General features: G+C 39.9%; 1 protein-coding gene across 2 annotated transcripts in view; it reads right to left on the reverse strand.

The window, feature by feature from the left end:
* Window positions 1-2,946: 2,946 nt before the first annotated feature.
* ror2 (receptor tyrosine kinase-like orphan receptor 2) overlaps window positions 2,947-16,006 on the reverse strand; it is a 70,931-nt gene continuing 57,871 nt past the window's right edge. The window contains exons 5-9 of one of the 2 annotated variants that reach the window (XM_026942806.3): window positions 8,555-8,676; window positions 6,893-7,207; window positions 6,055-6,300; window positions 5,718-5,923; window positions 2,947-5,353 (exon numbers count right to left, since the gene is read on the reverse strand). In XM_026942806.3, coding sequence (XP_026798607.2) covers window positions 3,926-5,353; window positions 5,718-5,923; window positions 6,055-6,300; window positions 6,893-7,207; window positions 8,555-8,676 — 2,317 coding nt within the window. In that variant the 3' untranslated portion in view covers window positions 2,947-3,925. Of the gene's footprint in view, window positions 5,354-5,717; window positions 5,924-6,054; window positions 6,313-6,892; window positions 7,208-8,554; window positions 8,677-16,006 lie in introns of both variants that reach the window. The other variant, XM_026942805.3, reaches the window with a different exon arrangement.

Here is a 16,006-nt window from a genome sequence, read left to right on the forward strand (position 1 = left end):
AGAAACAGCAATGGCGCCCTCTTGTGGGATCTGCAGTAACATCAGAATGAATTAATAATGAATAAATCCCGCGGAGTAAATTATAATTTTAATATCTTTTAAAATATAATGTCTTTTAAAGTGAAATAATATAGAATTGATTTAAAAATATGCAGTCAGTTAAAATAGAACAAAATGTGCTATGTAGTAAAATGATAATGATAATAATAATAATAATAATAATAATAATAATAATAATAATAATAATGATAATAGTAATAAATACTCTATTGAACCCTAATTAGGTCAGACAGCATGCGTCCTCTGAATGTCTTGTTAGTGATTTATCACTAGTCATTTATCACTTATCACTAGGCTAGGGATTTATCGCCCTTGGATGTGATGTAAGCTCATATATATATTTACACAAACGCGTTTGACGCAAATAAAGCAGAGATCTATGACCTTAGCATTGAGTAAAACTCTGAGCAGGACTGTGTGCAGGTCAGTAGGTCACGCCGCACGCTCACTGCGCATGCGCGGGGACAGCAGGCTACAGATGTAAGACAGTTACGTAATACAGGAATTGTACTATTACTACACATTTATAGCCTAGGATATTAGACTACAAAGTTGTTTTATTGTAGTGTAAAGTAATGATTGTTACACCTTAGTACACTTAATCTTAAGGTAAAAAAAAAAAAAAGGCAAAGTTGTATCTGAGTCATAAATAAATAAATAAATAAATATAGAAAAACTGTCTCTACAGCAGTAGTTGTGTGATTCCATGTTTTGTTTGTTTGTTTGTTTTGTTTTTGTTGATACAGAGGCGGAAATCACTATTACTCATCATTAGCATCTTTTTACTGTACAGTGAATTAAAAAGGTTTAATCCAAACTGTAATCACTCCATAAAGGCCTATAAATAATGTCTAATGTCAAATAATGACATTAATAATATGTTCTGTCTGTGGAAAGTTCGGGACTAAAAAAGACTGGCTCTAATAAATAGTCAGAATATTACTGCACACATTAGAATAACTCATAAAATATATCTGTGATGAGGGGGTCTGTGGATTTTTTTGTGTACAGGTGGATTTAGTGGGTTGCAGTGCACTGTGTGTGTAGCGTGCAGCCCTTGGGATCAGGTGTATCCTATCAGAAGACGAATACAGAAACAAGGCAGAAGCTGCAGTCAGGTCAAAATCTTTATTTGTAAATAAATCCGTACATACCAAAATGTGGGATACTTCATATGTCTATGTTTTCTCCACACATCATCTTTGCTAATGAGAGACCTGTAGGCTAGATGGTAATGTCTGGTGCGGATCACGTAGCGCACGTGATCTATACTTTCATTCCTGGAGAGAATGAGGACTCGCGGGTGAGGAGAGCGCGCGCTCTCCACCGCGCCGCGCTTTATGAACTTTGTAGCGCAGTTTGTGCGGGAGAAGTGGCGAAGTCGAGACACGCTCTGCCTCTTTGACGATTTCCATTTCTCTGCAAATATCTTTGGGCTCAGTCACGAATGAACGTTGCTCCACGTATGTTTCATTCATGCGCGTGTGAGCGGGGCATCTAGGTGGGGTTCCTGCAGGACACTGGTAACCAGGCACCATTTCATTTAGAGAGAAGGGTGCAGGGTTTGGGTATAAGTTTATAGTAGGGTGCGCATGACCTTGACCCCATTTTCTCTGCGTAATTGCATATGGGACGTTGCTGTACGCGCTTGACGGAACGTTTCCATCACTGAACGCATGGATTCCCAGGTATCTGTTTCTCTGGTGCGTATGATCTACTGCAGGGAATGAAGCAGCAGGGAAGCTTTGCATTCTCGGGAAAGGCACCGAGTCGTAGGCAGAACTGAAGTCGCACCGGCTCGAGAGAGCGTAATGAGGTATACGGTTTGCTCCCGGGAAGTCCAGCAGGGAGCGCAGGTAAGAGTCCTGTGACAGCTCTCGGACAGGGGAGTAGTCCATGAAAGTGTCGTAGGAAGTTTCTTTGCCAACACCGTGATAATTCATGGCCGAAAGCGCCGCTTTGAGTTTCTCGTTTTCTCGGAGGAGCTGCAGCGCGCGCTCTTCCAGCAGCCGCTCTTCCATGCGCCGGCGCTCGCGCGACCTCTTGGCCGCCTCGTTGTTGCGACTGCGCTTCATCCAGTAGTTGTCGTCTTTCAGCTCATCTGGCGTAAACTCTCTTTTCCGACGTGTTGCGACGTTTGCCTTTACGGTTAAATCGCATTTAAACCCGTGGTCGCAGTTCCAGTGGCACGCGTAAGTGTTTGCATCCCGCGCAGAACAGCAAGCACTGGATGACATCGTGGCAGATCCAGAGCACGTGCACCTGATCTGGGCATCTGATGTACAGATGCGAAGATGCACATTTTAAACCAACCTTGGCAAAGTTCCGAATGCAAAAAGTAAGCCAATAGAATAGGGCGATGGGATACATGTAGGTTAGTCACACCTCTTTTTTTGGAACCGCAAAGTACAAAAACGCCCACTGTGCAGGCATCACGTTTACCTCCATAGATCATTAGCTCCTTTCTCCTAGTTTATAACTGGAACGACAATCACTGTCCATTTAGCTGGGTGTGAACAGGGACATTACTGGCAGTTATAGACTTATCAGACAGGTTATATAAGTCAATCTCTTTTTCCCCAGTGGCACTCCTTAAGGACTTTCATGTTCTCCCCATGTGCCTAATTCATTCTTGTATAACTGCTATGCACATATTAATTCTCACACAGTGCTACTATGAAAAGGAGTATAAAATGAACTAATGACGCATCACTCCAGTCATTTAGACTCGATAATTCCCAGCATCTAGGGTAGTTGATGGTAATGTATCAGAAATTCCTTCAATGTTCAGTCAAATAAAGGTCACTTGCATTTTACTTACATTACAAATGTTTCAAAGAGACTATTGTAGATATTAAAAAAAAAAAAAAACAAAAACACACAATACAATATTTCACCTATCACTTTATTTGACATTCCCTCTTCCTGCACATACACAATATACGGTTAAGTTCTGTTACAACAGTTTGGTAAAAAAGCAAATATCTGGTTTTAAACTAAATTTAAGTAATATCACTGGCTAAAGAAAATTATCTGAAAGAGAGACAAGGAAAAATTAAAATCAATTTCTTTAAGAGAATCAATGCTATAAATTACAAATCTTTACAACAGAGTTTCAACCTTAAAAACAAGTAATTAAAAAAAAGCACACAAATGTTTTGGGGCCAACTTGCTTTTTCAAAATGTCTTGATAATATGTAAGGCAGTTTAGCACTGAATGTTGCATAGTTTTGAGTCTGTCAGTTAAAATAGGTGCTTCATTATATTAACCCTGTGGCCACATTCAGTTTCAGTGGGACATAATCGATGTAAGATTCAATGTAGTAAAACATGTAGTAAACACGGTAAGTCTCGTTCTCATTATTTCTGAGACTGAGAAACATAAGGCACTCAGATTGCCTAACCATTCCTACATAATTGTTTTAAAGTGGGGAAAAAAACAGAATGCTAATCAAATGAATTGATGGCAACTACAGAAATCCACATAAAAAAGATAAAATGGTCCATGTTGCACAGCAACAGTAAGAACTCAAATTCTTCTGAATGGCTTTGCAACAAATTTGTTTTAAAAAAAAAAAAAGAACACTGTCAGTGTGTCACAACAACCCACCTACTGTCAAAAGGTGAGAAGATAGATTCTTCATTGCAGCTGAAAAGCAGCATAAGGGTACAGCCGTCACCAGACCTAAAGGTATAGCCTCCAAAAGTAGAAAAGTTGTTTTAGTGACTGCCAAATAACCCATAAATAACATTCAGTTTTTGTCTCAATCAATGATTTCCCTTCACTGTGTGGTTAAGCTGGCAGAAGCTACAAAGTCACACTTCAGAGGACAGCTCTCGCTGTCATTGGGTCCCAAAAGGCTCTCTATGCCTCTGAATGCATCTCATTGTCATCAAGCTGTGGGCTGTCATTGTCCCCTAGAAGCTCTGTTTCGGGGACAGATGTGTCATCATTATGCAGGCCATTCTGGGAAGCTCCATCAGCCATGTTGTCCTCAGCCGCCTTAGCATCCTCACTCAGCAGGCCGGTCTTCTCTGTGCCAGATGCATTAGACGGTGCTGTGGTGACGTAACCTGTGCTGGTGGAGCCACTGCCGCTGTGGTGTGAGCCTGCTTTAGGTACCATCTGTGGGTGCATCTGCTGTGAGGGCATCTGCATAGGGATCTGCATGGGGTAGAAGTTCTGGAGGTACGGATAGGCAGGCACAGGCTGGTAACCGTTGACGGGGATGTAAAGCTGGGGCGGTACCATAGGCCTCATCTGGCCCTTCATAGGCATAAACTGGGGCTGTGGGAAAGGGGACGTCTTCTTGGGGGTGACATAGCGAGCAGCACTGATATTGCTGACAGGGCTTGTGCTCAGAGAGCTGGTCTGGGTGGTGTTGCTCGCCCCAGAGGTTTGTGCTGAACTATTGTAGTTGGACAAGCTTTCCCATGTGCGCAAGCGTGCATGGATGTCCTTGAAGCGTGGCCGGCGTGCTGGGAATTCATTCCAGCACTCCAGCATGAGAGTGTAGATCCAGGAAGGGCAGTCATCAGGGCAGGACAGGACTTGTCTGTTACGTACCATCTCGATCACATCTTGGTTGGAATAGCCACAGTAGGGCTGCAGGCCATAGCTGAAGATCTCCCACAACACCACACCATAGGACCAGATGTCAGAGTCAGTGGAGAACTTGCCATACATTATGGCCTCTGGGGACATCCAGCGGATAGGGAAGGGACTGTTGCCCATCAGCTTGTAGTAGTCAGCAGAGTAGACCTCACGGAACAGCCCAAGGTCAAGAATCTTTACGTTGAGTTTGTCACAGACCAGAATGTTTCGAGCAGCCAGATCTTTGTGGACGACATGATGACTGGACAGGTACTCCATCCCAGCTGCCACTTGAGTGACAATGTGCAGGAAGTCAGCTTGCTCAAGAGCTGACTTGACTGTTTTGTCATCATCAGAGCTGCCTACGTCGGAGTGGGGTGAGCGCATAACCAGGAACTCATGGAGGTCACCATGGCCTGAGTAGCTGAAAATCATGCTCATGGGCTGCTCTTTGGTCACTACACCCAGGAGGCACACAATGTTTGGGTGCTGGAGTCGAGAACGAAGCGTAGCCTCATGACGGAACTCTTCTTGCAGTGTTCCCTCATCCTTGTCTTTGACGGTCTTGATGGCCACCACCTGGGTCTGCTCTCCTGGTGCTGTGCCATAGAGGTGACCTTTGTAGACCTTCCCAAAGCGGTCCTCTCCAAGCTCCTCCATGAACCGTACAGCTGATAGGTTGATTTCTCTGAGTTTTGCCTGATAGGAAAAGATCATATAGATTTATATAAAGTATACAACTTTGGTATAATAAAATGAAATGGAAGTGAAGGTCTTCGTGTTACCAACATACTGACCTAGTGAAGTCCTGAATGATGTTATGAGTGGAGAATACTACTGTATGACAATGAGTTGCTTGTCAAGGCCATTACAGAATACAACTTAACAGAATGTGATCTATTATGTTGCATTCATAACCAAAAAACAAGCTCTAACAGATGTGTAAAATAACCAACCACTAGAATATCATGTCTAGTCATATCATGTTGACCCAATTTAGATTTAGAAAAACAAAATCACACTTAGCTTAAGGGTGTAACTATTGGACTGGTGAGAGTAATACCTGATGCTTGTGCTGGTTGAGGAGTGGCATCTCCATGTCCTGACTGGGAGAGGCAGTAAGTTGCCGACGAGGGGGAGTGTCGACTGACTCCTTCTGCTTGTTACGGCACATGCACACCAGGAAGAACAAGCAGGCAATGACCAATGGGATAGCGATACTGGGGATAAGGATGTACAATATCTCCTTCTTCATGTTTTCAGGAGGCTCTGGAGTTGAAAACATTTAACACAAAATAACAATGAGTAATGGCCACGTAGCTGCACACAAGTCTTTAATATGTAGACACATTACTACATTACTGTTCTATTGTTTAACCGTGATGGGAGGTTCTACTTACTGCATGGGCGGACATCACAGAGATCGACCCTCACACGGGGATCAAGAGTGAAACACCATGGAGCTTCCATTTGCCCTCCTGGGTTCCTGCAGAAGTTGTGCCCCCCTCTGAGTTCTGGGTACTCTTTAGGTGTCAGATGATGGCTGTGGGGGTACTGAGTAGTCCAGGGCTGACACTGGTGGCCAGACTTTGTTATACTGACAGTGCCTCTGTAATTGGCACCACTGTCATTGTAACAGCTGTGATCTGGGGGAGAATCTTTCACAAGGATTTAAAATTAGAGACCAGAAATGGACAAAAATTAACATTCAAATAAACTAAAAACAAACATACAAACAAACAAACTAACCAAAAAATCCCCAAGACACCCCACCCCAAAGACCACTAGAGGGCCTTCTCGATCCATGCTTCCATCAAATTCATTATCATACTCATTACATTAGACATTCTACTTGCTTATGACATGTTGTTTGTCAAACGCTAAGGGTTTAGAAAACCTCAAACAATGTCATACTATATGTTGTAAACTAAGTCATACTATATGTTGTATTCTTAATATATGCCTTATTGCAGAGATTTACTGCTGGAAATTCCTGGACAGTCCACATATTTCTTCTCCTTCTACACCCATCCCAAGTAATCCAGTTAACTTGAGTTATACATGTCTTAGGTATACTGAAATGTGAAACAGAACAAAAATGCAAACTGGCTGCGAGTGTCCTAGGACTGCTTTGGAAATCTTTGCTTCATTGCACAGGTATTTAATTATGGTATGCACTACAAAGAGATTATTGTCAACACCAGGACAGCATCCATAAATTACGGCAGGTCCACCTACATGTCTCCAGACGGTTGGTGGGCACGCCGATGCGCATACAGCTGGCAGCATCTGGTGAGCCTGGGTGAGGGAGTAGCTGGCAGTTGGGCAGCTCCAGCTGCATGAGGATGAGTGGGTTGGAGCGGGCAATGGAGTATTCGTCACGGCATAGGTCGTTCTCAAGTGCCTCGCACTCGTCCCTGCAGAGCTGACGCTGCCGAGGGCCCCTCGTGCCTTCCTCGCACAGAGGGAAGACGTAGTGGCAAAATGAGGGGATGGCAAACTGCGAACACTGATCTGACAGCTGGGTGGAGGTGCCAATCATGGTAAATGCAGCTAGGAGTGAGAAAAAGGGAGGAGAGAGGTGAGGCAAAGGCACAGGCACATACATTACTGCATATTTAAGTAACTGACAGTACTCGTGATGTTAAACGTGAGGTCAGGTTTAGCAGTCACAACACATTTGAGAGCTCTATTAAAGCTTCTAGCAGCCAGTCATTTCACACAACTATCCCAGTGTGTGACTGCTTTAGTTTACAGGCATCTTTTTTGAATCGATACTGAATTTCATAAGGAAACTTGTGATAACTCGGATTAACAAACATATTTTCAACATATTTTCTGATCATATACATTAGGTTCTTTAAATTAGCATACTAAAAAATAGGGTTAGCGGGCAGGACTACCTTGTTTATAAATAAACAAAGTTTGCAATACAAACTACAATGGTATGTTTTTCAGATAAATGAGTTTATTATTAGACTTTGGCCTATAATTAGTAATCATAATATGTTCCAGATGTTTGTAGTACTCTCAAACATCTACTGAAGCAAAATCATCTGATCTATTTTCCCCTAGGTTATTCAGGCTCCGAAGGAGAGGACAGTAACACAGGAAAATAGTTCCATAAGTCTTTTTTTTTTTTTTTGTTATTTTTCAATGAGCTAAAACCACAGAATCTTCAGTTTAGAGAGATTACATGTAAATATAAGTAATGGAATTACATGAGAGAGATTTCCTGAGACAGAAGAAACCGACTCATGCTGGGCTAAGGAATCTTAGGAGAGCCTACTTTTCTCTTACAGTTTTATTGCAAAGGATTTATTTAATATCAATACTTGATTGCAGGATTAAACTCAGTTTTAATTTACTCTCCTTCTGGTCTCTTTATTTTTAAACAAACCTGGCAGCAGTTTCTTAAAGGAAAGAAAAATGCATTTTAATCTGTTTAACATGGGCGTTCAGAAATGCTCTGAAGTTGCTACACATGATCCTTCTCAATGTTTGCTGTTTTTTTCACCAGTCATATCTGATGCACTACATACTTTTAAATAAATACTGTACATACAAACTCCTGCATGTAATACATTCCATATGTCTCTGCATGAGAGGTTAGACATGCTGGATATGGGAACAACACACAGTGTAATGTGCAAAGCTAACATGGCAGCAATTCCTGAGGGAAGAAACAACTGGGATGTTTATCTAAAACCGTCAGACAAAATGACTTGCCTAGAAATAACGATGTTTCTATGACTCACCTAAGAGGACCTAAATTAAGAACTGCTTTGAACGTGATGTGAGGTAAGGAGAGAGCAACAACTTTCAGCTGGCGAATACAAAAAATTAAGAAATAATGTGAAAATAAAATGTTCAGTGCTGAAAATGATTGTTGTCACTTACCCGTGATGCGGTTCTCACTTTCTCCTTGCATCTGCAGAGATTCTACATAGATGCTCCTGTTCCCGATAAATCGTGCACATGCAATGCCTCGGTACGGCTGACAGAAGCCTTTCTCATGGGTCCTGAGAAACATAAATCATGAGACCCTTATTAATCAATAAGTGGTATTTATTTAGTTTATCTTAAAAATCCCTATGTTAACAGTTTGTATGTTATCTTGGCTACATATGTACTGTAATCAGATCGTGGTATTATAGAATAGAAGAAGTTTCTAATCATATATGTGAATAAAGGCTTAGAATCAAAATATTAGTATCAGGTCAATATTAAGATTCAGTATAAAGACTCATATTTCTTGGCAGTATGACGCATTAATCGTAATATGTTCCAGATGAGCAGCCGCACTTGTGGGCTCCACACAGAATCCCAGAACTGACCACAGTTATGCTTAATTGTAACAAACCCAAAACATCAGTATCGTTATTGCCGGCAGCAAATACAGACATGCTAAAATTGATTATCAGCATCAGCCCATTTAAACATGAATATCCTTGCAGAGCGGAACATGAACTACTACATCCAAAGCTGCGGATTTAAACCTCAGCAAGGGATATATGGACTCACTGACTTTTTTCCCCCAGCAGTAGAACATTAGGAACAAATCCTAGTTCTCGAACTTACTAAATTACAGAAGTAGCATTCTTTCTTTGTCATTAGTTTGAGTGTCAAAAATGTCTACAAAAACATTCTACATTTAGTGACAAAGTAAATGTTTCCCATGACATTTAACTTCATGTTGACAACCTACAACGTCCCATGTTTCCCTAATTAAGATGAAAAGGTTTTATAGATGTACCCCAATGACTCACTACAGCGTCTCGACATGGAATACACCACTTTTGTTATGCGAGACAACTGGCACACCCTGCTATTTTAATGACAAAGTCAGTGGAGCGGAAGTGCTTGCAGTGGAAAACATAAAAGGACTTTCCACATGGGGCAGGAGCACATGCCCACACGTGTGCAGACACAAAACTATTCACGCAAACGCATTATATTAACCTCATACAACAGTATCATTAAATCCTTAAATCTGATTCGTCAGAAGGTGTTGATCAATTTTCTAAAACAGCAGCTCTGACTATAGTTCTGGCTGTAGAACAAAGCACAGGTTTATATTAACACACTCATTCTATTAGGTTATCATTTCTATAATCACAACTCAAAGGACTTGTAAGGCAGATGCTCCATATAACATAATTAAAATCTAAATAAAAAAATGTAATTAGCAAACATTGACAGGGTGAAGTATTCTGTACTGAGAGGGTTTATTTGACAATTATGGAGTCTCTACATCAGCATTCTGAGGTAAAGTTTTCTGCTGCAATGAAGTCTTCAGGACAGAGGACTTTGCAGACTCTGAAATGCAGTTTATCAGCAACAAACTGCATTTTTTCTTCTTACTGACTTCAAGTAAGTAAGAAAATCTAGTATGGGATACCTGCTTATAGGGAACGAACTTGTTTTGCATACGTTTAACAACGTAACGATAAATGGTTAAAAAGTACACATTCTTTAATAAAAAAAACATGCAATCACTGGCAAATTGCTGTGGTATAACAGGAATAAAACAGTTTGGGACATCCTACGATAGAAAAGCTCTGAGGTGGTAATGGCGTCACATCATCCAGTTGTTGATTATTTTCCTCATTATGCCCCATTTGTGTTTTATTACTTACTTAATCCATTCTCTGGCACAGTAGAGTTTGTAATGAGAACTGACACAAGTTATATAAGACCTGTTTGACTAAATTAGATTACTATGGCAGTTCGATACTTGGAATGCATTTAACCGATTAGCATTACCTTTTTTTTTTTTTTTTTAGCATCAGTCACTGCCTGTGAAGACAGATAAGCATTTAGCTGTTTGTATTAATTAGTTCATAATCTTTTGTAAAGCATGACATGGAAGAACATCCCAATCATTTTTTTGTGTACCAAACACCTGGAGGATTTAGGACATCAGCTGCAGTGATGCTTTCATTGTCTTCACGTGTGACGACCTCGTTCCGCTGCAGAGATCAGTGGCATCTGGCCTTTTTTTGACTGACACATGCGGGTTTGTGGGTTTTGATTGGAACTATTCAGCCGAACTCACGTCAGTTGCCCATTGTACTGCCTTTAGGGTTAGCTGTTTTTCCCATTATACTTGGATGAAATCGATCTGCACTGATGGACATGAATAGCAGCTGAAATTGGATGTGATTTACAGAAGCATATACGAACTGTCTGTTATAACACTTAGGTAGTCTTGACAAGGACCCACCTAGTAGTATCATATGAAGTTCATTTTAGTAGAATGTAGAATAAACACCTTACAAGCGAATAACTTTGGAAAGTTTGACCTGTAATGAATTCCAGAACTGCACATATTAATATAAGAGGAAGTATATCAACAGAGTGTGAAAGATACTAAAGTATTGTAACTAAAAGTGGCAGATATGACGGACTTCACATTCCTGTGCTTTGAATGTAACTGGTTCTGTACAGCGTCATTTTTGCTGGTTTACGTACAGATTTGCAAGCAACCTGGCAAATTTTTGAATCCCGCAACCATTTCCGCACTCTTTTCTCAAATTCAGAGGCAACGTGATCAACACATGCTGGACTTGTCAGACTTTGCATAAATAATGAAGGAAGTGTGTGTCAAAGAAACATTTTTCAAACCTGAAGACTGGGACATCCTCTCTTTTCACATTTCAAAGCCAAATGTGTGAACTGATATTGTACTTGTGTGGATATATATATAGTAGGCACATGCAAAGAAATGCTGTAGAGCAAAGATGCCTTCAAAAATAATGACATTAAATGGTTCTATATTAAAAAATACTATAAAGAGCAGTAAACAGTAATAAATGAAACAAAGTCAATATTTGGTGTGATGATCCTTAGCTTTAAAAAAAATAGTAGTCTCAGGTACAATTTGTGCAGTTTTATAAGGAAATGAGCTGTAAGTGTTACTGAGCATCTTGCAGAAGCAGCCACAGTTCTTCTGGAGACTTTGACTGTCACACTTGCTTCTTATTTTTGCAGCAAAACCCAGCAGCCTTCATTATGTTTTTTTGAAAAGTGTCTCTTATGCTACTTTCTTTACTGACATACAAACATTTTTCTGTAACATTTAATTTTGTGCTGGAAAATTAATGTTTGGAATCTAAAATGTTTTTGTACTGACTCGATTAATGTAGAAGTTATAAAATAAATAGGGTGCATAAGACTTTTGCACAGTACTATATATATATTTACATATATATTTTTTTTTTTTAAACCTTCTATCCAAACTTGTCTTGCACAATTCACATTTTGCTCAAGTCCCAGCATGCTGTAATGCCAAAGGAGCTGTTAATGTCCAAAAATGCCTGGTCCTGCTCACATCAATATCACATATGGTTACAATTTTACTGCAGTCTAAAGTGACTGGAAGGAATTTTGTCTCTCAAAAAAATGTCTGAAGACTTCAGGTTAACAAGATTTAGATTTACTTCCGACTTCTTTTGGTTAAAAAAATATGATATTGGGAAAGAACATACCTGCATAAATGGACTGAAGAACTGGAGCAGTGCCTGAGCACCAAGGTTCATGAATTTACTAGCAGTTTTCAGTCCTAGGGTTAGTGTGATAAAGTAGAATAGGTTTTTTTCTTTTTACAAAATTTCAAGTGATCTTTTTTCTTTTCCTATCTACAAATTCACATCATAATTTATGAACTATTTTACAAGGAATATTTTATGTTTAAAATCATTTAGTTATACCTTCATTTGAGCACAGGTTTCAACTTTAATGAACAGCTACTGATTTTTAACGCTTATGACCATGGATGGCGTTTATTTTGCGTGTCTGTTAGCAGGAAAACCATGTGTTGTTTATTCTAGCACAATATTCTGAGCCTTGTTTTGCGGAAAAAAAAATGCCTTCATGTGGTCATTTTAAATAGTCTCATCTCTCTAAACTCATCTACTGAGAGTTATGCATTTGATCTTTGATCAAATCTCCACCAATTATTCTCCTCACTGAAAGTAATATAATCATTCCAGACCCTACATTTATGCAAAGTGATCTCGGCTGGTTCAGCTTCAAAGGACAAAGACGCTTTGTGACAACACAAAACAGAAAAACACATTTAGATAATGTTTTGCAGGATATCAAACACTGGCCGCTTTTAGGCATTTTTCATAACTAAAAGAGTCTACGGGAATACAGAACAGATCATGACTAAAAAAACCCCAGGAGGCTACTTCTGAGGATCAAAAGTGATGATGCCAGGATGATGCCAGAGGACATGAGAAAGAGATTTAACATAGAGGTCTGAACCTTGTCTTGTCTTCGGCTGAAACTTGATGTGAAGAACCAGCCTTCACACTTCAGGTCTGGTCTTAAAGTAAGGTAGAGGAACAGAGGAGGTGTTGTGTAGGGCCTAAAAGCACCCTGCAACCCAGAGCCTCTATCTGCTGAGGCCCAACTCTCATCAGCTCCCTCCCACTGCTGCAAATCAGGCACAAAGTCCTCATTCAAAAAGCTGACAGAATCTCAGCCATTTCAGCAAAAAAAAAAAAAAAAAACACTTCTGCTCAAAGATCCTTGTTATGTTGGAGCATTGTTTAGCCAAAGTAATCAAATTAATGATAAGAAAGAAGGTCTGTGTACATTGCTTTCATTAGTTTTTCATTTCAGTATAAATAAATAAAGGTCTTGAATGACCCAGATGTGCAGTGGCAAGAATGCCATTAGTGCCTACTGTACTGCTAAGATCATTACACAATTTTTTAAGAAAACAAGAGGGACAAAAATCTGTAAGACTTTCCAGGTGCTGCAGTTTAAGGATACTTTAATATTTTACCCAACATTTATTTCTGCATCTCTTGATCCCATTTTTACCATATTATTTACAAAAACAGAATAAGGTATCAGAGTACATGTCCTAACCAGAGAAAAGAGCATGTAGAAAAGCCTACTTGTACTTCCAAGTCAACTCAATTCAAGTTGAAATGTACTGCAGTGGATTTCTAGACTTGATGTGGTGAAACAAGTAAAAACAATGAAAAAATTCTAAATAATTAAAATTAAGTGTATGCCAACATTAAGTGTATGCCAAGAAAATAAATGTTAAATAAAAAACTGTTTCTTTGTTCACCCATTTTCATTTTGAAATTGAAGATGAATGATTGCAACATACATAGACCAACAAGAATGCACATAGATAGAACGTACAAAAAAAACTTACAAGGCTGAAAAAAAACATGTGCCTGACTGATCCCAGTGGGCAAGCGGCTTAGTCAGGCTCTGACGGAGACCAGATGGTATTACTGATGCCAACTTATGCCTGATCTGCTGTACCTGAGTAGAACCACGCTTACTGGAGCTAACTCAAATACGACAAACCCTGAGTGGCGTCCTTGCTAGAGTGGACATCCAACTGGAAAGCTTAAACAGACTCTCCGTCCAGCAATGCTGAGAGCAAATGCAAGGATACAAGCAAACAAACATGACCTGTGCCAAGAAAAGAGAGCGTTCTGTAAACAGAGCCAGGGGTAGGCTGGGAATACTTAGCAAAATACTGCCTAGAACATTTTAAAGTTGGAGCTCTGAGTGGAGGAAGCAACTAATTGGCAGAGAGCCTTTAAATTCCTCCCAAACAAACATGGTAATGACTGGGAATCTCTGTAAAGAGTACAAAGTGATAAAACACGGCACTTAATAGAAGATTCAGGACATGATGGTGCTCCAGTGCCTCCTGCAGAATCAGAGCACGATTTCAAAGAGCATTCATTCCAAATCATTGTATAACATCTGTTACACCACAAGATGGCAATAATTACCCCAAAATAAGTTCCAACTAAAGGATCCAAAAAACACTATGACTGCCACATTACCTACCTAGAAGGGTTGGGCGAGATGATATCGCTATCGGCATAAATTATGACACAACATTCTTTTCTGAGATATTACGGATATCGTGATATCCTTTTATTATTATTATTATTATTATTATTATTTTAGATTTTAGATGATATGATTTTGAATAAAATCTTTACAACTATAATAAGTTAAAATTGTTAGTTTTTTCCTTTTCAGTATTAAAATTTGAATTTATTCTTATGAATAATAATGTTAATCAGGTATCATAGAAATGTCTTTGAGAATTATGATATGATCTTTTCTTCATATTTCCCACCCCTGGCCTAAAGTTTAGATATTGCCTTGGAGTCAAAGTGAAAGAGCCAATGACACCCTCACTTAAATTTGCACTGCAAAAGGGTGGAGGGATCAGCTATTGTTTTATGAGTTACATATTCCTATAATCAGCAAACACACAACACACACAGACGCACATACAAAGCTCTTAAGAAACAGGCTCTCTGCAGGGCAGCAGTGATTCAGAGGAAAGGCAATAGATGGAGGAGCAGTGAGACAGACAAAAGCATTCCTGCACAGTGGAATTTACAACATGGTCCTAATCAGTCTGTGTGACCTGAGTAAGCACCGAGCCTGCTCTGGCATCATGGAAATAACACTTATCTCCATCTATCTCTCTCTCTCTCTCTCTCTCACACACACACACACACACACACAAAGGGACTGCAACTCTCATTTTATGAGTTGTCCCCTGATGTGGTTTGTGTATACACCAAAGCTATCAAACCATTCCCCATTACAGAAGATCTCTATCAGACCATAGCTTTCTTTACTTCTTCAGAACATTTATCAAACTGCTGAGGAACCCCATTGAGTCCTGACACTCATCAGCAAGTCTGAACAAGGGAAAGCTCCACTACATGCCCACAACACACCCAAGGACCAGCTGAGCCCCTCACAATCATGGCACACCAGTAGCAAGCTTTTTAGGAAAATATTACACAGGAGACCAAAAGAACCAGCAGGCTGTGGAAGAAGTCTTGCACTTCAAAATTCTACCAGTTACACTCTCAGAAATAAAGGTCTTGAACTGCTCTTTTCCTTGCTGCTGGGATGGTATTATCAAGCATGTTTTGTACTGTTAGTATGTATCTTTTACCTGGAAACCTTTAAGAATAATTTAAGGTACATAACTGGACCTTAAGTAAAGGTATACTATATGCACTTTCCTAGGAAAAAGATCATTAAAAAACATGCAACAAGGACAGTTCCAGGTACTTTTATTTCTAAGAGCGCAGGAGTCAAATTTGTAACTAGAAAGCCTCTCAGACCAAAATTTGTTCTCAGTTTTTAAATACAACTGTGAATGTCAGCATAGGTTTCACTGAATGTCCCTTCAGACATTATACCCTTTATTTAAAAGTTGGAAAAGGATCAATTTGGCCCTCACCCTGTGCTTTCTTTCCTCAGGCCATGGTGACCACCAGCTCCCTGGTTCTCAGGGAAATTTAGCCAATACTCGGTCTGAGTGAGAAAGGC

The sequence above is a fragment of the Pangasianodon hypophthalmus genome, chromosome 17, assembly GCF_027358585.1.
Source record: "Pangasianodon hypophthalmus isolate fPanHyp1 chromosome 17, fPanHyp1.pri, whole genome shotgun sequence".
Taxonomy (NCBI): domain Eukaryota; kingdom Metazoa; phylum Chordata; class Actinopteri; order Siluriformes; family Pangasiidae; genus Pangasianodon; species Pangasianodon hypophthalmus.